Below are 25,255 nucleotides of genomic sequence, written 5' to 3' on the forward strand. Positions count from 1 at the left end.
CCATACAAACATTTTGCCTACTGCTTTTTATTTTATACTTTCCTGCCTCTCTGCCTAGTCTCTGTGCCTGTCAGCTACAGAACCCAGAGTGTGCAGAAAATGATTGAAGGAGGAAGGTTAGAGGAGGAGAAAGAGGACACGTTCTGTTTTTCCTAGTGTTAGTACACCTAATGTTCTGCTGATTTCTTCCATTCTCTCTTCCTCATATTAGAATGACAGTGGGAATTTTGAAAGTTAATTCTCGATAAAAATCTCAAGAGATAACTAGAGATTAGATTTCAAAAATATCCAGGTATAAATAATTTGCCAACTAAGATGACAGGGCAAAATGTATACCTTTGTATCTTTTGCATTTTTATACCACACACCTGCGGGGGGGGGGCGTGGGTGGGGGGAAGGAGGAGAGAGAGAGAGAGAGAGAGAGAGCACTCAAGGCTAGTGTTTTGGCAGTGCTTTCAATGCATAATTTCTTTTTAAATCCCATCCAGCTCTATGAGATGCGGAAACCTAAGCTCAGAGGTTGGGTAACTCGCTCACGATCCTACAACTATATAAGAACTCTCATCTGTGCATATTGGTTTCCATGAGGTATGACAGGAAAGATACCCTAAAATTAATGGAGACTAACCAACTCTTTGAGTCTGGCCTCTCTGTTGGAATCATCTTCCAGCTCAGCTGAATTCCCCAGGCACTTCGCCTGTGGCCTGTGGCACCGAGCGCATGGAGCGCCCACGCCCCGCGTCAACCAGAGATGGAGTAGGAGTAATTGAGAATGGAAGGCTCCGGGCGAGGAGCAGCTGTAGTCGGCCGAGGGCCTGAGGAGGGGGTAGGGAAAGGGGGCGGGGGGCGGGGTCTACCCCCGCCCCCGCCCTTCCGTTCACTCCCATTGGCCGAGCGTTTCCTGGCCGTATCCCACTGCCCACCCCCAGAACGACGCTTAAAGTGTGCGAAGCAGGTGCCTCGAGTGGAGTAACAACTTTGCGAGCGTGTCCGGGCTCAGCGCGGCACCCATTCATTGCCTCTGACCATCCATCCGTCCCTTCGGTTATCCAGCGGGGAGGGGCTCCAGCCACCCGGGGGCAGCCGCCACCCAGGGGACCGCGACCAGAAGAGGAGCCGAAAGCGTAGCTGACCCTCGCCGGCCCGGCAGGGGACGGTGACCACCACCATGCAGACGTGCGCCAGGGCCTGGGGTCTGCGTCTGGGTTGCAGAGTCGGGGGCGGCCGCCGCCTGGCTGGAGGCGCGGGGCCTCGTTGGGCGCCGCGGGGCCGTGACAGCAGTAGCGGCGGCGGGGATAGCGGCGGGGCTGGGGCCTCGCGCCTCCTCGAGCGTCTCCTGCCCAGACACGACGACTTTGCTAGGAGGCATATCGGCCCCGGGGACAAAGACCAGAGGGAGATGCTACAGGCCCTGGGGCTGGCGGTAAGGACCCCAACCCGGCCCTCAGAGGCCTCACCCTGCGCCGCCCGGGTTCTGCCCGTACGGCCTCCCGGCGCCGCCAGAGCTCTGCTTCGCTCCGCGGGGGACCCGCACCCCGGCCCGGGGCCCCTGGTGTGGGAGCGAGCACGCGTGCTCGGTCCGCGTGCCCCAGCCTGCTCCCACCAGGTTACTTTCTCCTCCACCCGCTCTTCGCGCCTCAAAACCGTATATTTTTCAACCTAAGTCGCCCTGCAGATGAGCTCTCACTTTGCAAGAGAAAGACCTCCTGATTTATCCGATTATCTCCGGCTGCCCACTGAAATCCAACCCGGAGTGGTCGAATCCCTACCCCGACTTATTATTTTTTTTCTCTAGTGATGTTTGGTTTGTTCAAAGTTGTTCTTTTTAAAAAGAAACCCTCATTAGACAATTTAAATGAAGTTTCCCACAAGCCTTTGTAGATGCAAAATACAGAGGTGACTTTTAACTGAGAAGCAATTTCCTCTGCCTTTAGTGTTCACGGACTTGCGTTTTAATTTTAGAGCATTGATGAACTGATCGAGAAGACCGTCCCCGCCAGCATCCGCTTGAAAAGACCCTTGAAAATGGATGACCCAGTCTGTAAGTGACCGGGAGACTCCGCTTGCTCTGGCCTGTTTGTCTTCTGTGGTCTTTGAAAGTCCAGCTGTGGGTTAGGATTGCTCAGGAGGGAGAATGTTTATGAAAATAAATCAGCGTTGGGTACCACACGGGGATGGAAGAGGGTGGAATAATTCAGTTCTTTATCTCAGCGAGGAGACAGCAAACTTCCCAGGGGAAGGCAGTGCACAAACACGTGTAGAGGACTCCCAACTTTCCAGGCACCTGTCCCAGGCCATGGTTCTCCCATCCTTTGGCTTGAGGGGTGTCATCACTTCTCTGCAGATCAGGAACTCAGAAGGGAAAAGGAATTGCCTACAGTCATGCAAACAGGGAAGTGACAAAAATAGGAAACCCAGACATCTGGCCTCCTACCCCAAGGTTCTTTATACCACAGTAGCTTCAGATTGTTCTCTCTCACATCCAAATTTTACTATTTATACCGACTGAAAGGCAGCAGTACTTTTAAAGCCTGAATGATTTTTATAGAGAAACAGAAATAAGATTCATGCTTGATTAAGAAATCTTAGTTTACCCATAGACTCTCTTAGAATTTTATTATTTATTTATTTTTATTATTTATTTATTTATTTATTAAAAAAATTCAAACAGAAAGAGATTTTATTTTATATTTAAAATATTTTTAATGGTCTGAAGATTATTTGACTTCCATGGACTGAGCAAGAATCCACAAAAAAATTAAAGGCAAATAGGCAGAGCTGAAGAGCTTTTTTTTTTTTTTTTATAAACAGGAAAGAATTCTCATGGTTTTGAATCATAAAAATGCTATCTCTTACTTCTGGAGTCAAGTGAAGAGAAGACAATTGGTTTGTTTTAGGTTTTAGAACAGAAAGGATATGTGGAAGGCAAGCTTTATTTTGTTTTAAAGTATACAACTTGAGGTATGAAGCAGGTCCAGCTCCAGCTGGCTGATGCTGTAACTCAGGGTGTGCTGAGGGCTGCTCCTTTGTTAGTTTCAAATCTGAACCATTTCCCCTGACGGCAAGGACCTTGTTCATGGAAGAAAATGCGTGCTTATCATCTAATTGAACTGATTGAGACTTGGGGATAGCTGGAAGCCTTATCTATTTCAGCTTTAGGAAATCAGAATCCTGATTAATTGAATGTTTAGAGTGAAGAGTTACATATTTTTGAAGCAAGCCATCGGTGAATATTTGAACAAGTAAATGCCCTCCTGAGACTTTCAAAGTCAGGACATGTTAGGTCAGCCCTTTTACCATATACTCTAAAATAAAATGTTCCTGAAGAACATTAGCGTCTAGGAGCCATGTGAAAGCCATCTAGCCTTTTTTAGTTCAGGTGCTTGTTTCCAGCTGACTAATTTGAACCTTGGGGGATTCCATTTCTCCTCCTCTCCTCTTTAGAAGCAGATTTCTGATAAGTAATTTGCAATTTAAGTGTAAACTTTAAACCCAGCTTCTGTGAGACTTGGGGCTGGTTCCATCTGGTTAGTCTGAGGTGACTCAGAAAATATTGCACAGTCAGGAGTCCCCCCTTGCCCTGAAGTGGGCTGGCTCACCAGCAAAGCTACTTGGAGGTGAGCTAGGGGCGGAACTGGGGGGGAGGGGGAGGTGGTGGTGGGTGGCACAGAAGGCATCAGTGTTTTCCTCTGAGGTGTGCACATGTCATGGGTAATGAATGTGTCCCACGTGAGGAGGGCAAATTGGTACAGGTAACCTCTAGCAGAGGCATTTTCATTTAACAGTGGAGCAGCATTATCCAAACTTGGTTTCACGTGAATGCTGAATGCCTGTGTCCTACTGTAGTCAGAGGAATTCTACACCAAATATTTGTTCAATGCATACAGAGAAAACTAATAAGAGCTAGTTAGATGAGTCTTAAATCCCTCACTGCTGAGGCAAAGGAAGATTGTGAGAGCTGTAAGCATCATGGAGATACTTGGGTTAGTTCTTATGCATAACTGTATAATCTCAAATCTTTATGTAGTGCTTACCATGTACTGGGCACTTTTAAAAGTGTATTTCATGTATTAATTTAATCCTTATTACAACCCGGAGGGGTAACTACCATTAACAACTCTGTTTTAAAGATGAAGAAACCATGGCATACAGAGGGTAAGAATCCTGCTCAAGGTCACCACTGGTAAGCGGTGAAGGCAGAATTCATCCCACACAGACCAGCTGCTGTTCACACTCCAGCCATCAGTCTACATTGTCTTCGTTGTGTCCTCTGCAAGGGGGGTGGGTGTATCAAGTAGAAAGCTCCTGTCCTGACTCTTCCAAAGCATCCAGCTTATGGGTATGCACAAGGCCAATCACACTGGAATCACTCTGCTGTTTGCCAACTGCCCTAGTGGAAATGCAGCGTCAGGCTGAGAGCACAGGTGTGAGGACACTCAGGCCCGCTGCCAGGGCGAGGGAAGGGATGACAAAAGTTCAGGACTAGGGCTGGGTATCGAAGGGTGAGTAGTTATGCTCTGCTGGACAAGGCTGGGGGAAACTGCTGGAGCTAAAGGGACCAGCTTATACAGGACAGAGTGGCCTGACAAAGTCAGGGAGGTACAGACGGTTCAGCTGTCCCACAGGATGCTCCCCCTCCCCTTGGACACTTCAGGAAGTGCCTTGAAAGAATACCTTCATCATTAGTTGGCTTCACAGTAAGCCATACTTTAGAGAAACAAGCAAAGATATTCAGTTCAAAACCCTATCAGATTCATCTAGTCAAGTGCATTCTCCATCCCTCACTGACACACACAAAGAACAAAAAAACTAGAAGGATATAATGTCAGTGGGAACATTTGTTTCTCTGGATGGTGCCATTATGGATGATTTTAGATTTCTTTTTATTCCTTTGCTTTTTCTAGATTTTCTACAATAACTATGTATTTATTTTGTTATTAATACAAAATTTAAATACTTTATGAACCATGCCAATCACTTTCGGCTATGATATGCCTCTCTGTATAGTATTTTCAGTGAAGCCATCTCAAGTGAACCAGACTGAACTAGCCTGTAACTTCACAGAAGCAGGGTTTAAAGTTTACACAAAATTGCACATTGCTTATTGTGAGCATGCTTAGGAAGAGAGAGGAGACACTAAACCCTTTAATGTTCAAGTTATTCAACCAGAACTGAGCGGCTGAGCTGTCAGAATGAGACTTTTGATGGTCTTGTGAGAACTTAATGTTCTAAGAGATAGTGTTTAGAGTGATTTTAATAAATGGTTAATGGAGGGCAGTGAGCAGAGGGAGGAGGTGTTGTGTAACGCAGCTGCAGGTGGTGACTGTCACCCAGGTGGGGTTGGGCACTCTTCCTTTTTTTTTTTTTTTTGACTGTTGGGTCTTCATTGCTGCATGCAGGCTTTCTCTAGTTGCGGTGAGCAGAGGCTGCTCTTCGTTGTGGTGCACGAGCTTCTCATTGCGGTGGCTTCTCTTGTTGAAGAGCACGGGCTCTAGGTGTGCGGGCTTCAGCAGTTGCAGCACACGGGCTCAGTAGTTGGGGCACATGGGCCCTAGAGCTCATGAGCTTCAGTAGTTGTGGTGTGTGGGCTCAGTGGTTGCAGTGCACAGGCTCAGTAGTTGCGGCTCATGGGCTCTAGAGTGCAGGCTCAGTAGTTGTGGCACATGCTGTTAGTTGCTCTGCAGCATATAGGATCTTCCCAGACCAGGTATTGAACCCGTGTCCCCTGCATTGGCAGGCAGATTCTTAACCACTGGGCCACCAGGGAAGTCCATGGACACTCTTCTGAACTGACCCCAAGGACACCTACAGAGCAGTTGTTCCCCTGGCTGTGGACGTCAGTTATCTTTCAGCTGGATTAAGTCTATTGTGAGGTGCAACCTGTAAACTCTTAAGTCTGTGACAAATCTCTCCTTTGGCCATTCCTAGCTCCTTCAGTTCCCAGCACATATGAAATATTATTTCATCTTTAGGATAATTCCAATGGATTTTCATTATACAACTGTGGAAATAAATAAAGACCAGCCAAATGAGAAAAGCAAAGGCTGTTTATTCTGAACTTGCTCCAGGAGTCAGCCTTTTGTTTTGCAGAGGAGTGGGAAGACCTCATAGTGAAATAAAGGAAAGGCTTTAGGTGTGCCCTGTTGGCCTGGGCAAGCTGTACGTGGGCCAGTTAAAGCAGGGCTTCCTATGTGATTGGTTAGGGGTGCTTGTTTGGCTTTGGTTGGTCCTAAATTGGAAGCAAGGACCAAGAGTAGGGAAGCTGTCAGTTATTAATCAAGTCCTGGCCCTTTTGGGCCAATTGTTATAGAAGTTATCATTCATTTTCCTCCATTGTCACTGGAGATAGCAAAAGATGGCTTTCTGCAAGTCTGATCTGTAGCAGGCTGAGTTCAGAGGTGGTTTATTGTAGATAAGGGGGTTGGTTTCCTGAGTAGGTTGCTGCAGGTTGTGGGTGAAAGTTCTGTGGTCTGGCTATTCCTTATTTATATGTTTAGACTCTCACAGCAGTCTGTTGTCCTTATATTTTTATCATAAATTCTTGTTAGGCAGACCCCTGCTGATCTGACTGATACCTTGGACAGTCAACCTACTGCCTAAATTGTAAGTGTCTATGGCTATTTACTATAGGCAAGGAACTGTGAGGATAAATGTATGAAAAAACAGTCACTATCCTCAAGGAGCTTACATCTTAACATAAATTGATTCAGAAAGTTAAAGTGTCCAAGATGTCATAAGAAACATGAATAAAATGCTGTGAGTGTACAGAAGTGATGTGAAATTGGATAGAAAAATGGATTTCTGAAAACAATGTGAAAAGTTGAAGTATATCTTTTCCTGTTAGAAACAAAGACAAAATCTTTACATTGACTATGTTTTCTTTGTGTGTAAATATGTTATTATAAGAAGAGAAAAACTCAAAAAGGCAGCTACTTCATTGAGAAAAAGAAAATGGCAAAATGCAATGTGTGAAGCATAATTACGGAATTATTTGAGTATTGTTATAGTCTCATCCTGGATGGAATCTTAATAGAATAGTTATGCTGTCAATGATGTGGGGGATTCTGGAGTGTTTTCCAACACCACCGAGCAATTTTCAGTTCTCAGGGGACGCCAACTGGTTGTCCTACAATTTAACTCACTTCTGATACTGTCTACCTGCATATAGCATCAGAGCTCACAGATTAAGTCCCCCAAAACTGCCCCCACTTCAGATGCCAATTACAAGTTAGGGTTGTCACCTGGGCTTCTGACCAACAAGCTATAAATTGGACCCCCTCCTCTGGTTCAATTAATTTTCTAGAGCAGCTCACAGAACACTAACATTTCCTTACATTTACTAGTTTATTATAAAGGATATTATAAGAGATACAGGTGAACACCCAAATGAAGAGGTACAGAGGGTAGGGTCTGGAAGTGTCCCGAGCACAGGAGCTTTAGTCCCCAAGGAACTGGGGTGGACCACTTTCCTAGCACAGGGATGTATTAGCCCAGAAGCTCATCAAATCTGCTGTTTTTATAGAGGTTATCCTGCAACCCGTCGCCCCTTCCTTTCCCAGAGGTCAGTTGGTGGGCCTGAAAGTTCCACCCCTCTAATCACTTGGTTTTTTTGCTGACCAGCCCCATCCTGAGGCTATTTAGGGACCCCACCCTTATCACTTTATTAGCAGATACTCAGGTGTGCTCAAAAGGACTTGAGTATGAATAACACAAGATACTCTTGTCACTCAGGAAATACCAAAGACCAGAGATATTTCTTATTATACTACAGGGGTATTTCAGAAAAATATGTGGTGGTATATCCCAATAAAAGTGGAGAGGTGAAAATATTTATTTTAAAAGAGATGAATCCTAAAATAAATTGTGATCAGTTTTTTCCCCTTCCTTTTGAAACTAGAACACCAAACGAGAAATCTCCGTCTTTGTAAAGTATCATTTTTAAGCATTAACATGTTTTGAACTATCAATCTAAATAAGGACGTAAACTGAAACAAGCTCAAATTACCAGAAATTTGAGTTTATTTGGGAATAGCAGAGGAATTGCAATTTAGGAGACGTGCTGTAGAAGCTGCAAACAAGTTATTGAGGGTCTGGGGCAGGTTGTGTTTGTGGGCAGGGAGCACAAAGAGAAGAACATCCAGCCAGAACCCAGCCAGTTCATTGGCTTGAGTATGGAGAGATTCTTGGTGGATGTTCATTGGTCTGGAGATAAGTCTCAGTCTTCTGTAAATCAGGCGTTTACAGGAAATCAGTCTCTCAGTTCTTAAGTTCCGTTCTTCTGAGGGAGCGTGTGTGAGATTCTCCATTTCATATCCTTGGGTTCCATTTTTTTTTTTTTAATAGTCCTTTTTCTGCTGATAGCACCTTATCTTCATTGGCTTAATGAGTCCCATCCTTTTCCTCTTCAACTTTTATGTTTCTGCTGTCTCAAATTGTTCCTTTTTTTTTTTTTTTTTTTTGTGGACAGGCCGTGTGGCTTGTGGGATCTGAGTTCCCTGACCAGGGATTGAACCTGGGCCACAGCAGTGGCCACCAGGGAACTCCCCTTGGGTTCCATTTTGGATTGAAATCCTTTCACAGGACTTGCTTATTTTTTGACATGCAAGGATACAAACATGCTGACATATGGTGATGAGGGGCCAAATAGGTCATGTGATTGAGACAAATAACGTAAAATGTAAAACAACTTTTTTCTCTTCATTTTGTTAAAGGATCATGGAATTCATCCAGCACCATCAAAGATTTTATGTAAATGGAATTCTTTAACAATATTTTTAAAAATTGGCACTTTTTTGGCAAAGTTACTGTATCAGTTATCTCTTGCTTTATAAGAAATTACTACAAAACTGTGGCTTAAAACAACAATGAACATTTATTATCCTCACAGTTTCCGTGGGTCAAGAATCCAGGAGCAACTAAGCTAGGTGGTTCTGGCTGAGTCACTCATGAGGTTGTGGCCGCACATTGGTGGACGCTCAACCAGGGCTGGAGGAGCCACTTTCAAGGTGGCTCATAAACATGGCTGGCAAGTTGGTGCTGGCTGTTAGTGGGAGGCCCCGGTGCCTATCCACAGACTGCTTGAGTGTCCTCACAGCATGGCAGCTGGATTCCTGCAGAGCCAGTGATTCAGGAGAGAAGGAAAGCCAGGCAGAAACTATTCTTTTTATGACCTAGTCTTGGAAGTTCTATAGTATCATTTAGATCATATGCTGTTCATAAGAGTGAGGCACTAAGACTGGCCCAAATTCAAGGGAAGGGGAATTAGTTTACACCTTTTGAAGGGAGGAGTGTAAACAAGATTGCACATATAATTTTTTTTTAATAGACGTTCCTTTTTAGAGCAGTTTTAGGTTCACAGCAACATTGAGCAGAAAGTACAGAGAATTCCCCTATACCCCTTGCCTCCACCTATGCACAGCCTCCCTCATTATCAACATCCCCCACCAGAGGGGTACATTTGTTACCACTGATGAACCTACGTTGATACATCATCATCACCCAGAGTCCGTAGTGTACATTAGGGTTCACTCTTGGTGTTGTACATTCTGTGGGTTTGAACAAGTGTATAATGACATGTATCCACCATTATAGTAGCATACAGGGTGTTTTCACTGCCCTAAAAATCTTGTGCATAGATATTTTTAAAACTACCACATTCATCTAAATTAGCATATACTTGCTATCATAAATTATAATGAATTTTATCGAACTTTTAAAAGTATTCAATGCTATCAAAATAAAATATACTATGCTTTAAATATGATATTGCTCTTGAGGACTATTGAGGTACATAGGGCCATTTGCCCATACACTAAATGCCCCAACCTACTCCCCTTTGTCACCATTGGGTTATAAGCCACTATCACCAAATCTATGCCCCAGCCTACTTCCCTTTGTCACCATTGGGTTATAAGCCACTATCACCAAATCTATGTCTACAGCCTCCTCCATCTACTTTCATTCCTTGAGAGACTTCAGTAGAAAATACAATACTGCTTTAGGCACTGAGGGTGCAAGAATCAGGAAGTAAAGGGTGATAAGGATATGGTCCCTGACTGTAGGTTAAAACTGATAAGGAGATAGATACTGAATAGCTCCTTAGGTCTGCAAATAGGATGAATGGTTTAGCTGAGGTTATGGCATGAGCAGAGGCTTGGAAGTATGGACATGCCTCAAATAACCTAGCATGGTTATTTGAGGATGGTGAGTAGACCATGTGTGTAGAATACTGAGCTGCAGAGAGGTATGGAAAGCAAGGTATGGAGGGCCCAAAGCCATGATAAAGGATTTGTTTTCCTCTACTTAATGGGGAGACATTAGCAGTTATTACAGAGGGAAGTGACATATTCAAACTGTGTTTTGCAGAGTGCCACTGAGATAGAGGCAAGGAGACCAGCTGGGAGATTGTTGGAGATTTTATTTATTTTTTTTATTTTGGGCTGCCTTGGGTCTTCGTTGCTGCGCGAAGGCTTTCTCTAGTTGCGGTGAGCGGAGGCTACTCTTCGTTGCACAGCACAGGCTCTAGGCACGCGGGCTTCAGTAGTTGTGGCTTGTGGGCTCAGTAGTTGTGCCTCACAGGCTCTAGAGCGCAGGCTCAGTAGTTGTGGCGCACGGGCTTAGTTGCTCCGCACGGGCTTAGTTGCTCTGTGGCATGTGGGATCTTTCCGGACCAGGGCTCGAACCCATGTCCCCTGCATTGACAGGCGGATTCTTAACCACTGTGCCACCAGGGAAGCCCTGTTGGAGATTTTAGAGGTGAGATTTTAAATGTGTCTACCAGGAAGCAGTCACCAAGATGATATTAGATATGTAAGAGTGGGAGCATTGAGAAGGCAGGGGAGCCTTTAGACTGTGATGCAGGTCTGACCCTGGTGGAGGGGAGAAGGATGGAAGAATTGGGTAAGAAGAATCATAGACTGCAGCACAGATCTAAAAAGTTTTGGTCAGACTGAGCAGAGTCCTTGAAGCAAAGTCACCCATCAGAGGAGTCCCACATCTTACAGGAATGGGTCTGCATTAGTTCTTCTGCTGGGCTTAGTATCAATAATTGCCTGGGAGCAGCCTGTGGGAAGTATGGTTTTGGTACAAACATGGTGGTCGGTCCAGAGAGGCAGCAGGTAGGACTGTCAGTCAGTTTCCAGGCTGAGTGTCTTGGGGTGATGGAGATGTCATTAACAGAGAGCAAACAGGGAGAAGAGGAGGGTCCTAGAGGAAGACGAGATCATGGGTGTTGTTTGAGCAGAACTGAATTTGAGGTACTCAGGAACATGCATTTGAAAAAGCTGAATCAGTAGCTGGAAATAACGCGTCTAGAGCTCAAGAGAGAGATTAGAGATGGAGTTGCAGATTTAGTGAGTCTTCTGAATGAATTAATGAGAATGAGTGAGATTTCCTATGGATGGAGTATCCGGAAGAAAGTGGAAACCAGGATATTGGGAAATAGAGCATGGAAAAGGACACAGGCAGGGCAGCCTGAGATGAAGTAATCCAAGAGGCCAGAGGATACATTTTAAGTCAGGGGTTTGTGGACCTCATTATCATATTCTGGACCTTTCTTAGGCATAAGAGAGAAGAAAGTCCACATGATGACATAAGGACACTCCAAGGTGGGAGGAGCTTAGGGGCTGCCTGTCTGATGATCTAAGTGAGAGGCAGGAAGGGTGAGACTGAGCATTAGAAAAGCGAGAAAGTGATTGTCTGGGTAGTGAGGGGCCTAGATCACCCTGCATGGAAGACCTGCTGAGATGTAATGGCTTGAATCTGTAAGGTTTGCTAGGATCCCCTCACCCAGCATCATTTAGTGACCTGGGAGCAGGAACAGAGAAATGGGGTGCCTGAGTTTAGCTTAGTTTGAGGATTGGTAAAGTCAAGGGGCCAAGGACTTCAAGGTCCACACAGGCTGGCTGGGGTGGGAGACAGGTGAGGCAGTCCCATCCGTCCACATTGGGATGGGAGCTCAGTGAGCACCTCATGGGAATGGGCGTGGGGGGCCTGACCTGCTACACCTCTGAGTCAGCTCGGGAGCCTGAAGGGGGGTGGCCCACAATGAGGTTGTGTGCTGCTTGCAGGAGGGTGAGTGTTCTGGCTTCTATTCCTCATGTCCTCTTTTCACCCCACCGAATGGCACTGTGCTTTGCTTTTAGAAATCTCTGTTATATGATGTGTGAAGAACTTTGATCTCATTTTGACTGCTCAGGTTTGTTTTACTTGTTAAACCTGAAGTATTTTAATAAAAATGCAAACTGGGAATTTTAGTAAGGATTCTCAATGTCCATATCATCCAATCTACTAACTGATTAAACAATAAGGAAACAAAAGTTTGGAGAACATGAAATTATTGTAGGCACTGTATTATTTCACAGAACTTGCTTAATAGCTGCAAGTTTCCCTTTAGAAATGTTTCTCTGAAGCTCATGCCTTTAGGGATGTGAGAACAGTTTGCACATTGATTTGTCATTGTGGATTCTGTGATAGGTGAGTTATTGTGAATATTGAGCTAACTATATGTGGGAGTTTAGGTGAATTTCCATTCACTTGTATTTTCTGAGCACCTAGTATGTACCTAGCAACCACTATGCCCCTGTCCACAAAGAGATTATAATTTAGTTGGTGAGATTCTGGGCTGGATTACAAATTTCTCCATATGCCTGTACTCCTTTGATCTATAAAAATTCTCTCTTTCCTGCAAACATGTTAAATTGTTTGAGTTGGAGTCAATACATATTTGTCCCTTCTTGTTCTTGCTCTGCTGGCCATGACAAGCTACTCACAGGGCAGCAAAGAGGAAAAACAAACACTCCAGGACTTCCACTCTGATTCTCATTTCAAATTGACCATTTGGCCTGCTTACGTAGGTCAACTGGTGTTCCAGGTAAATAATATGAGTTGTAATGTTTCTCTGTACACTTCTTCTGTAAATGTTTACAGATGGAATGAAAAGGGGCGGCTGACGAGGTCTCCCACAGAAAGTAGTGTGACCCAAGTCCCAGAAGTAAATAAGAGACATGTCCCCACTACCCCGCCATGGGATGCTCTTCTGGCTTTTCTACAGCTGCTATAAAGATCTTGAACCTGTATATCTCTTGGGTGAGCAGGCAGAGCTCTAGGGACTGCTCACTCCTGTGGAGACGAGGGACCATGGAGCCATCAGAAACACGGATTGGACGTGCCTTGGCCCCTCTCGGCTGGAAGTGCCTGACCAGGGGTTCTAATTCCCGAGATTCATGAGGGGCTGGGTGAGCTGGGGTATTAATCGGCTGAGCAAGAAGATGGGAAAGAGCCTGGCAGGATTAGGGTTGGGGGTCCAGAGCCCCAGGTCGGGGCTGTGTGGTGCTGCCCAGACCACATCCTGACGCATGGGGTGGGCGCCCCTCTGCCAGTCTTGAAGCGTTTTCAATTCAAAGAGTTTCCATGTCATTATTCTGCATTAACGAGCTTATAGGTTGGTTTGCCTTCCTGGACTGAACAAATTCTATAATTCAGCCGACTGTGGTTGTGAAACCCTCCTTTGCTAGGGAAAGAAACTTGACAAATAAGAGGGAGTAGGGTTTAATGGGCTGGGTAAGTGGGGTTAAGCCATGCTTAAGCCCACTTATTTATGGGGGAGGGAGAGAGGTGCTGCAAATGATTAGGCGAAGTTAGAAAAAGGCTACACATTAGGATGGAGTTTGTAGGCAAATTCTGGCTTCCACTCAAGAAATCAGAAAATCCTGATATATGCTATCATCCATGGTTTGTTTATCTTGAGACCGCGGACCCCACGCCATGGTTCCTGAGCAGCTTTGGCAAGAAAAATGCTAAAACAGTCTCTGTCCTCACATTCTAGCCCCAGCTCTTCCCTTCAGCCTCTGGCAGAAAAAGCCCTTTCTGGGAAATTCAAATACGAGTTTGTTGGTTTTCAGTCCTGATGATTTCCTTGGGAGTCCTTTTCTGAGAATCTTGCAAAGCACATGAAAGGCAGGGAGTGGGAGGGGGGCTCTGTTGCTGGTTGAGTGGCTGCTCCATGCTGGGTGTTGCTGGGCTGCCTGGAAAACGCTCTGTGGACAGCCAGCCACTGTGGGGACAGCTGATGTCCGCACCCATGTATTTCACAAGCAGGATTTTGTTCTGGGTGTAACATTTTAACTCAATTTAAATATTTTGAATAAATAACACAGGCATATTATCCAAAATTCAAAAGCATGAAAAGGTATACAGGGTAAGCAAAGACCCCTTCTCACTTATCAGTTTCTTAAGAATCATCCCAGAGATATTCTGTTAATATACAACATATCCATATATATTTATTTTTTAATATAAATGGTAGAATAATATATACTCTGTGGAAACTTAGGCATAATATTTTTAGATTGTCAGAAAAGCAAAAGCAAAGCATGGATACATTTTTCCATATAATTGTGGCAAAAAAAAATTGTGTTTGGGAATGGGTTAAGGGTGGAGAACAGTGTGTGTGTGTGTGTGTGTGTGTGTGTGTGTGTGTGTGTGTGTGTTGGGGTGTAGCAGGTATCTTGACCCATTAGCCTGCCTGTTTATTCTAATAACATTCTCCTAGTTCTTGTCCAAGTTCACATGTATGGGAAATTAAAACCTAGGTAGGCCTAGAAATTTAACAGCTAAATCAGCTTATTACTACCAGAAAGTACATTTGGGGAAGTGGTTGGTACAGAATTCTCCTTGACGTTTTAGGTGCAAGTGACAAGGGAGTTACTATTGGAAAGGCTCTTATATGGAATTATGTAAGGAGGAAGCATTCATTCTGAATTCTGAGAAGCAGGAACATTGTGAGACCCACCTGTAGTTTCTTAGGGAATGGTGCCCAGGTCACTGAACTCTGTTCTTGGTACATTAGGACCAGGATGTTATGCAACGTGCTGAGGTAGAGGAATAAACAAGGTCAGAAGCAGGTACTTATTCCACAAGAAAAGAACCGCTTAGATTGCTAAAGGATTGAGGACTTTCATGGCTGGGAGGACACAGTAAAGCAAGGTCTGGCTGCTCTTTGAGGCTGTAGGCAGATGTCTGGAGCATGACAGTTTGTCTCCAAGTGTTTTGTTATTTATTTATTTATTTTATTGAAGTATAGTTGATTTGCAATGTTGTGTTAGTTTTTGGTTTACAGCAAAGTGATTCATATATATATATATATATATATATAGTTTTTCATATTTTGTATATATGTATATCTATCTATCTATATCTAGATATAGTTTTTTAATATTCTTTTCCATTATGGTTTCTTACAGAATATTGAATATAGTCCCCTGTACTATACAGTAGGACCTTGTTGTTTATCCATCCAAGTGTTTTTTAATGGACATTCCCTTTCTCATTCTGTCTCATTTCCTCCCTGGTTTGTTTCATTGTCCTTCATATTCAGGAAGATAGTTACTGGAATTGGGCCTGTTAACAGGAGGAAGCTGTTTTTGTCAAGTTGGAAGGACAAGAGTGAGGAATGTGCACTGCTGTGGGGCTCACTCTGGGGGGAAGCTGATCATTTTCCTCTCTCCTCTTTGTTCACACAGCTTTCCTGGGGCTGTGCTGCCCAGGGTTTGGATGACACAATTGCCTTTTTAAAATGCTTCTCTTACTACGTAGGTGGAAAAGACTGCCACTTTGGACTTAAGGATCCCACACTATTTCTCTAGAAAGGCATTCTTTTCCAAGGGAGAAAGGAATCTAAATCTATTGTGAAGTACATTGGGGATATTGCATGGTTAGGATTTGGGCTTTTATTTAGACCAATCATGCCCCAAAACTTGCTCTTAGAGACTGCTTCTGCTATGTTCCATTTCAGAGAGGTTCAGCGGTAGACCTCTGATTGTGGACTTTTCCCTCTTCTCCCCTTCTCTCCATGTCCATTGGATCTTGGCATTATTTAACATAGTAACTCAAACTCTGGGCTCCTAAATGTACTAGGTTGGCTCTTCTGCTGATTGGACCAAAGTCAGATTTCATTAGTAGGTATGAGAAATGGTGACCAGTGAACAAACATTAGAAATAATCCAGACACTCACTAAGTTGTGTTTTTGGGGAGTGTTTTTATTAAATGTGACTGGTAAAGCCTGAGGTCTAGATTTTTTTAAATTTATTTATTTTTATTGACATATAGTTGATTTACAATGCATCAGGTATAAAGTGATTCAGTTATATACATATAACTGAATTCTTTTACATTATAGGTTATTAGAAGACACTGAATATAGTTCCTTGTGCTATATAGTAGGTCCTTGTTGTTTATCTATTTATATATAGTAATGTGTATATGTTAATCCCAAATTCCTGATTTATCCCCCCTTCCCCTTTCCCTTTTGGTAACTATAAGTTTGTCTTCTGTGTCTGTGAGTCTATTTCTATTCTGTAAATAAGTTCATTTGTATCATTTTTTAGATTCCACATATAACTGATATCATGTGGTATTTGTCTTTCTCTTTCTGACTTCACTTAGTATGATAATCTCTAGGTGAGGTCTTGATTTTATCACAGTAAGAAGCAGTTTATCTCTCTGTTCTTCAAGTCACAGACTGTCTTGACTTCTAGGTTGTCATGATGAGCAATGGATGAGTGAATGGTAAAGGTTTCTCAGACCATTATAACTTTCAGAAGCATGGCCAAGTACCTACCCTACTCTTGATGGGTCATGAGTGTCCATTAGCTTGGTGTACAGAGGACTACTCACTCTGTTAACTCACTTTGTTCCCAATAGAATGTAAAATTGGTTGTCAAGACCAGGTTATGATGAGGGCCAGTCAGGGAATACAGTTGTCCCTCAGTATCCAGGAGGGATTGGCTTCAGGCGCCCCCTTACCCCCACCCTCCACCATACCAAAATCCTTGGATGCTCAAGTCCCTTATATAAAATGGTGCAGCATTTGCATATAACCTACGCACAACCTCCCCATATACTTTAAATCATCCCTAGATTACTTATAATACCTAATACAATGTAAATGCTGTGTAAATAGTTTTAATACAAGGTAAATTCTATGTAAATAGTTGTAAATACAATATAAATGATATGTAAATAGTTGCCAACACTGGCAAATTCAAGTTTTGCTTTTTGGAACTTTATGAAAATGTTTTTTCTGAATATTTTTGATTCTTGGTTGAAATCCACAAATTTGGAAGCTGTGGGTCCTGGTGGGCCTGCTCTATTTGTATTAGCTCTATCTGGGTAGGGGCAGAGCCCACAGGTGCTTGGAAAATTTGGTCCCATAGGGACTAGAGTATATCTGTTATAGGATTATTTGGTTGCACTGGGTCTTAGTTGCAGCAGGCAGGCTCCTTATAGGTGGCATACGAACTCTTAGTTGTGGCATGAATGTGGAATCTAGTTCCCTGAGCAGGGATTGAATCCTGGCCCCCTGCATTGGGAGCATGGAGTCTTAACCACTGAGCCACCAGGGAAGTCTCCTCTGTTACAGGATTAAAAACTTGTGTGTCTCAAGTTTGAACATTTTTATGCTTCTGGGTCTTATCTATAATTATTTTTTTTGCTCTTCTTTTATGCTAATTGGCCTTTAAATTTTTTCAAGTGTTTTATCCAAGTGTGTAGGATGTTGGCAACTATGAGGGATGATGATATGTATTGATATATGGACACCGTGAACTGATGTGGGATGTGGCAGTGGGCTCCTGGCTAGTCTGCAGTGGTGAAGGCAGATGGACAGGATAGGCTGCAGAATGGATGAGAAAGGAACTGGGCTCTAACTGAGGCTCTTTCACTGGGCACACGAACTTGTACTAACATCCTCAGCCCTGCTGGGAGGTATGAGAGAATGGGTTTTCTTGCAAAAGGAAGAATCAGGTTCCCCCACCATTCTAGTTGAGAGTTTAGGGTCTCCAGATAAATATCAACATCTCTCCTAGCAGTCACTGATGTTTTATGTACTTGTTTAGGTACCTGGGGTTAGGACTTAAACGTATCTCTTTAGAGGATACAGTTTAACCCTTTAACTCATAACACTCCCTGGACCAACTCCCTCCTGGACTATTGTGCTGGCCTCTTCCATATCCCCCTGTTTCCAGAGTCTCCTCTCTGACCTATCCACACTACCAATAGAATTATCTTTCTGTAATATAGAAAAAAAATCATATTACTCAATACTCTGTGACTCTCAAAGGTTAAACTCTTAATTTGACAAAGTCCTTCAAAGACTGTTCTCATTTGAGAGCTGGACCTTTTGTCCTCATGGCATAATATGGAACAGGGACCTGTCCCTCTTGCACAGGATCTTAATTGAAGCTGGCCTTGCTGAATTGGGTGCGAGCCAGGCACTGCTAATTTCCCCTCCTACTGGGCTTCTTAATCACTCTGCCCTAAGAAGACTTTGGGAAGTGATTGGATTTCTTGAATGATTGTTCCTAAGGATGCTGTACTTGCGTATCTCCTAAGATATTGTTTTATTGTACTTTCACCTATAGTTCCTAAATCTTCCGTGGAAGAAGGCAAGATTGTCCATCATAAGGCAGTAGGGTTGTATTTACTCATGAAACCGATACTTGTAAACTGATACTTAATCCTCTCTTTTGTTAGCCTAGTCTGGCAAAATGACACATCTCTTGTGAATTTATTTACTGTGAAAGCAAGTGGGGTGGGAGGGTAGGATGGAAGGTGACAGTGTTTTCAATGAAGATAAAGAAGGATTAATGAGAATAGCAGTCACAGAGTTCAGTAGAATTAAAACATTGTGAAGCATCTTCCTAGCCAGTTTGCCATTTTAGAGATTGCTGTACCTAGATTTGTAACAATAAAATCAATCAGTTCCAAGATTTAGTGGCTGAGTCCCTAATTTTTTTGTGTGTGGCTATGTCGGGTTTTTGTTGAGGCACGTGGGATCTTTTGTTGTGGCACGTGGGCTTCTCTCTAGTTGTGGCGTGCGGGTTTTCTGTCTCTAGTTGTGGCGCATGGGCTCTGTAGTTGTGGTGCACAGGGTCCAGAGCATGTGGGCTCTGTAGTTTGTGGCTCGTGGGCTCTAGTTGAGGCGCTCAGGCTCAGTAGTTGTGGTATGCGGGCTTACTTGCCCCGTGGCATGTGGGACCTTAGTCCCCCAACCAGGAATTGAACCTGCATCCCCTGCATTGGAAGGTGGATTCTTTACCACTGGACCACCAGGGAAGTCCCTGAGTCTGTAAGATCTTAAAGGGGGCAGACATTTGCCTAAGTAGTTAAATCTCAGTTAAATTTTAGTAGCATGATCTAACTATATGCAGAGGGGCAGAGAAAGAACCAGGTAAGGTCATTTGTATCTAGAAAGTATCTTTCAGTATAAGTGCTATACATGTAGCAGATCGAAATCCGGCCCATTCAGGAAAGTGTGGAAGATGGAGTTAGGCTGGGTAGCTAATTTAAAACCGTGTAGCCTTAGGTGAGTGGTTCTCTTCAAGCCTTAGTTTCCAAAGCGATGTGGAAAGCATTTGGTACAATTCCTGGCAAAGAGTAAGTGCTCAAAGTGTCAGATGCTTTTATTACATGCATGACCCCAAATAGGGTCTCATCTGCATCTGAGTACTTTTATAATTCCTCCTAATTACTTAGTTCCCTAATGAAAATGCTGGTTAAGACTTTCCTGGTGGTCCAGTGGTGAAGAATCCGCCTTCCAGTGCAGGGGACGCAGGTTCATCCCTGGTCAGGGAACTAAGATCCCACACGCCGCAGGGCAACTAAGCCCGGACCCCACAACTATTGAGCTCACGCGCCTCAATGAGAGAGCCCTTGTGCCGCAAACAACATAGCCCATGCGCCCTGGAGCCCGCACGCCACAACTAGGGAGAAGCCTGAGTGCCACAACTAGAGAAAAGCCCATGCGCCACAACAAAGAGCCTGTGCACCGTAACGAAAGATCCCGCATGCCTCATGCCTCAACGAAAATACCATGTGCTGCAACTAAGACCCTGACGCAGCCAAAAAAAAAAAAAAAAAAAAAAACACCAAAAGGGGAAAAAATAAGGAAAATAAATAAATATTTAAAAAACCCCTGCATGTGGGTCTTTTATTATAACTGATATTTTCTTGGTTGGGTGAAGGGCCTTTTATAAGTAGCCCTTTCAGTGACACACAGGAAAAAAGTGTCAGAATTAGCATGGCAATTTTAGAGAAAAATGTACATCATGTGTTATTTGACACATACCAACTATTGGTATAAGGCAATTTAAAAAGGAAAACAGGGCTTCCCTGGTGGCGCAGTGGTTGAGAGTCCGCCTGCCGATGCAGGGGACACGGGTTCGTGCCCTGGTCTGGGAAGATCCCACATGCCGCGGAGCGGCTGGGCCCGTGAGCCATGGCTGCTGAGCTTGCGCGTCCGGAGCCTGTGCTCCGCAACGGGAGAGGCCACAACAGTGAGAGGCCCGCGTACCGCCAAAAAAAAAAAAAAAAAAAAGGGTAAACAGGGCTTCCCTGGTGGCGCAGTGGTTGAGAATCCGCCTGCCAATGCAGGGGACACGGGTTCGAGCCCTGGTCCGGGAAGATCCCACATGCCGCAGAGCAGCTAAGCCTGTGTGCCACAACTACTGAGCCTGCGCTCGAGAGCCCACGAGCCACAACTACTGAAGCCTGCGCGCCTAGAGCCTGTGCTCCGCAACAAGAGAAGCCACCGCAGTGAGAAGCCCGTGCGCTGCAACGAAGAGAAGCCCTGCTCGCTGCAACTAGAGAAAGCCCATGTGCAGCAATAGAGACCCAACGCGGCCAAAAATAAATAAAATAAATTAACTCCCCCCCAAAAAATGAATAAAAGGAAAAATATTTTACCAGGAGCAGAATTTTTATTTGGTGTAAATAAAACATGTGAAGGGAACAGAAGAAAACTGGAATGAGGCAGGTGTCAAAACTGGGAAATTCTGACAAAGCCAAAAAAAGAAGAGCCAAAAAAAATTATGAGGAACCAACCTTGAGGAGTAACTGAGTGCTGTTTGGGGATTTTTCACGTTCCTGCATCTAGTACTTAGTGTTGCTGAGAGGATGATTCTTATATTTTCCATATAGCTGTTCTCCTTATGTCAATATTCAAACAAAACTAGGGCTTTAAACTATAACTAGAGTTCTCTTTTGAGACATTTTCTCTCTGTAACATATCTCTCTTTCCCACAATCAGGTGAAAATGAAATCCTTGCAACTCTGCATGCCATTTCCAGCAAGAACCAGATCTGGAGATCATATATTGGCATGGGCTATTATAACTGCTCAGTGCCACAGACAATTTTGCGGAACTTACTGGAGAACTCAGGATGGTAATGTATTTCTTGATGAAAAGCAGGAGTGCTGTGACTTGATTTGCATGACTCTTTCTGTGTCCCTACCCCCCAAAGCCTCAGAACTTGCCCACTGACACCCATACTCTAGTGCTATCCCTAACCTGCAGGAACCTACCTGGCTTTCTCTGGCTTGGGAGATTTCCTTATTCAAATGTAGAGGACTTAGAAGCTTCTTTCCACTTTTATTCCCATAAAATAATCCAGAGCTCAAAATTGTGGATGCTGGGCATCTCTTCCTCTTGCTGACTTCATGTTTGTTCTCAGTGAGCGTTTTTGAGCAAGATATCAAACCTGCAGGTGGGCAGATTCAGGGCTTTATTCTTTGGAGACACTAGGATTTTAGGCTGTCTGAGATTATACTCAGTGAGTCAAAATCTTGGTCCATTGTCGTCTCTCAGGATTTTAGGAGCTACAGTTAATTATACCCCCCTCCCCTGCCCGCTGCCCCAAACCAACATTCTGGGTTTATGACCAACTGAAAAAAGAAGACATTGTATCAGGTAGATGGAGATGAAAATGTTAGCTTTATTACTTAGCACTTTGTAGAGAAAGAGAGAACATGTGTATTCTGTGAACAGGCTCTTCTAGAAACCATCAAAGACAAGGCTGAGCTGTTAATGCTGTTACTTGTTCTGCCTCCACCTCACCTATCAGGTAACTCATTCCTAGTCCTCTAGGGGGTGGGGTAGGGGGTGTTCTTGTCCCTGCCCACTCTGGCTGCCACAGGTTGCACAAAATGAAAATGTTTCTCCTGCACTTGAGAAAAACTTCCATGCTATCTTGCTTTTCCATTCCTGTTTGCTGTATGGTAGAAAGAAGGAAACAGAGGTTCACGTCCTAGTATACACTAAACAAGAAAACACCTTGGGTACTTCTTAACGGGCAAAGACCATGGCTTCAAAGGTGCCTGAGAGCAGATCAGAGCAACTGCCTCTTCTGCCCACTGGGAAATATTGTCTGACTATGGAGGAGGAAAGATGGGGACCCCTGGGCCTTTCTTTCTCTTGTTTTTGGATCAGTGCCATTGTATACACCAGCATCTTTGAATTGAAACTTTATTTCAACGGATAACCTTATCTCCAAAGGAATGTGTGCACTTACCATCTCTAGCATAGAAACAAACCAAGCCTGGGAAGGCTTTGATACTTCCTGGGTGATTTTTTTTTTTTTTTTTTTTAACTTGGTTGGTGTACAAGGTAAATTTAATAGGACCATTATTATGCAAGGACAGAGTAAGTGATTGCCTCTGCAATTCAAAGGTATTTATAGCAAGATGCAGAGACTATCTTTTAGGTTAGCATATAGACAAAAAGTCAACTTTAGTAAAGGGAATGTGGACCCCCCCATGGGAAAGCACGGAATTGCCTCCTTTGAAATACTAAGTACATGCTCCACAGCAATATATCTTAAGCATTTGCTGAACACTTCACATCTGTTTTAAAAATAGGTGTTATTTAATAAAATTCTGTCAGAGTTAATTTGAATCAAGTGACCAAAATTCTCATTTCAGTATAATCGCCTCATATAAGAAGCTGTCCACCTGCCATCCTATGACAGACTATTGAGACATCTGTTAGTCCATTTTTTTCCTCAAAAACAGAAGTAAGGGGCTTCCCTGGTGGCGCAGTGGTTGAGAGTCTGCCTGCTGATGCAGGGGACACAGGTTCGTGCCCCGGTCCGGGAAGATCCCACATGCCGCGGAGCAACTGGGCCCGTGAGCCATGGCCACTGAGCCTGCGCGTCCTGAGCCTGTGCTCCGCAACAGGAGAGGCCACAACAGTGAGAGGCCAGCGTACCGCAAAAACAAAAACAAAAACAAAAAACCACACAAAAAAAGAGAAGTAAGTGCCTGCCTGAGAAGACTCAAAGCTACCCCCCAAATTTACTGTTTGTTCTAGTCAACTCCTGAACATGGGGTCCGTTGTCTCCCAGTTTCTGTGGTTGGGTAGGAGCCTAACTTCTATGAGCACCAGTTAGCAAACCCAGATGGGTTTCATGTGGACGGCCCCCTTCCTGTTTTTGTAAATTTTCATTTCCCAGACTCTACTGAGTCCCTGCTCATTCTCCTCCCCACTCCCTCATTCTCCCTTTAAAACATCTAGTCACCTCTAAAACACACACACACACACACACACACAAACACACAGAAATATGCAGCCCCGTCTAAGATTACAAATTTTGACAATTTTGACATTTTAGAGAGTAAACCTGATACCCTACGTAATTTTAAACTTTGCACAAAGCGTTCTTAGAACTAGGAATAGAGGTACTGTTTTGACTACTTTCCATATGTGAACTTACACTCTGAACTTACACTCTGTTTGAACTTACACTCAAACAGACATAGCGGTTTCTGTGTGTTTGAGTCTGTGAGTGAATATGTGTTGGGCCGTCAGCACAGTGGGCCTTCATCTGGTGCCTAAAGCCCAGACCTGTAGGTCTGAGGACCAAGGCATGTGTGTAGCTCAGGGCATAGGTTAGACTGGGTGGGAAGCACAGCGCCTTTGAATCTTTTGTCTGCTTTTGCATAAGTGCAGAGGTAGTCCTGGTTGGTGAGGGTATATGTCCTAGATGCAGTGATTCACGTCCCTCATTATAGAAGCCAGATCTGTTGGCCTAATCACTCCTGCATTGCTTTTGGTTTCAATATGCTCCATTTCTTTATTAATAGGAGAACAGGAATGAACTGTCAAAGAAGTAGTTTTTCTGCTTTGTGTGTGTGTGTGTTTGTGTGTGTGTGAACGCGTGTGGAGGTATTTGTATTGCTGAGGGCTTCTTTTCCCCTGGGGTATTGGTAAAAGTTTGGATGGTAAACTCCAAGTTTGATTTCAAAAGCAAATGGCCTGTCTCCTTCTTACAAAACAAGCCTCCTAAGTACATGAACGGGCTGCAGCATTCCAGCCGTCTGAATACTGGCCAGCTGTCTTCACTCTTGGTGGCCGCACAGAATATTCACCATATTGCTTCCTGGCTGTGAGTGGATATGTTCATTTACTTTAGGATCCGCCAGAGTTTTGAGAGGGAGACTGTTGTTCTTTGCTTTTCAGTTCTGGTTTTGGGGTGCATTTTAAGTTTTGTTCCTTTGCATTCTCCGAAAGCTGATCTGAAACAGAGGGTGACGCTGGCCCTTGCCAGCCCTGATAGAGAGGGCTGTGCACATGAGCTTGGGTAGACTTCACATTATCACCCTTCTGAATGGTTGCCATAGAGATGGAACCAACAAATTCCGGTGACGTGAGGTGAAAATAAATGGGTAACATAGCCTCCAGAGAATACAAACATTTGGGCTCTTACAAGAAGACTTACATTAGGCCTAGAATATATTTTATGGGGTCTACTTTTTGAAATTTTCGATTGCTAATAATATCAGTTAACTAATATCAAAACACATTTCCCTTGTGACTATTTCTGTTTTGTGTAATGTTGGCACTGGGATTAAATGAGAGAATCTCATGAATGTTTGTCTTCCTGCAACTCCTCCACGCCTTTTTTGGTTAAAATCGTAGAGAATACTGATTATTTTGGAATAAATGTTAATGCCATGTTGAATATATCATGCATCCTTTTTGAGCAGAACAGAATGCCTTCTTGGATATGCAGATACTTTTTGGTTTTTAATATTAAAATATATCTAGAAACAGAAATCAATTGAGTTAAATATCAGTTGGAACATAGAAATTGTAGATTACAGACATTTTCTTGATCACTGTTTTGCCTGAGGCAACTAAACCCTTTTATTCAGGATGGCAGGCCCTGTGCTAGCATTTTTCTCCTGAAATGAGGGTTTATTTAGTATCTCCAGGCTTGAGACTCACCAGTCCATCTCCATTAATAGATGATTTTTAAGACCATTTATGTCTATTAGTGTAAAAAAAAAAAGTGTGGATTATAAAAGAAGTTTACAAGTAAAAGAAGTAGGATCATGTATTTGTCATCTTTGCAAGAAAAGTTTTAAAGCTCTCTCCTTTTAGCGGTGCTAATTAGCATCAGCCTAAGCTTGGACTTTGAG

At 43.7% G+C, this 25,255-nt stretch overlaps 1 protein-coding gene across 1 annotated transcript in view; it reads left to right on the forward strand.

Moving 5' to 3' along the window:
• The first annotated feature begins 1,168 nt into the window (after positions 1 to 1,168).
• GLDC (glycine decarboxylase) overlaps positions 1,169 to 25,255 on the forward strand; it is a 97,695-nt gene continuing 73,608 nt past the window's right edge. The window contains exons 1-3 of the mRNA XM_060102155.1: positions 1,169 to 1,423; positions 1,963 to 2,041; positions 21,087 to 21,222. Coding sequence (XP_059958138.1) covers positions 1,169 to 1,423; positions 1,963 to 2,041; positions 21,087 to 21,222 — 470 coding nt within the window. The remainder of the gene's footprint in view (positions 1,424 to 1,962; positions 2,042 to 21,086; positions 21,223 to 25,255) is intronic.

This window comes from Mesoplodon densirostris, chromosome 6 (genome assembly GCF_025265405.1).
Source record: "Mesoplodon densirostris isolate mMesDen1 chromosome 6, mMesDen1 primary haplotype, whole genome shotgun sequence".
Taxonomy (NCBI): domain Eukaryota; kingdom Metazoa; phylum Chordata; class Mammalia; order Artiodactyla; family Ziphiidae; genus Mesoplodon; species Mesoplodon densirostris.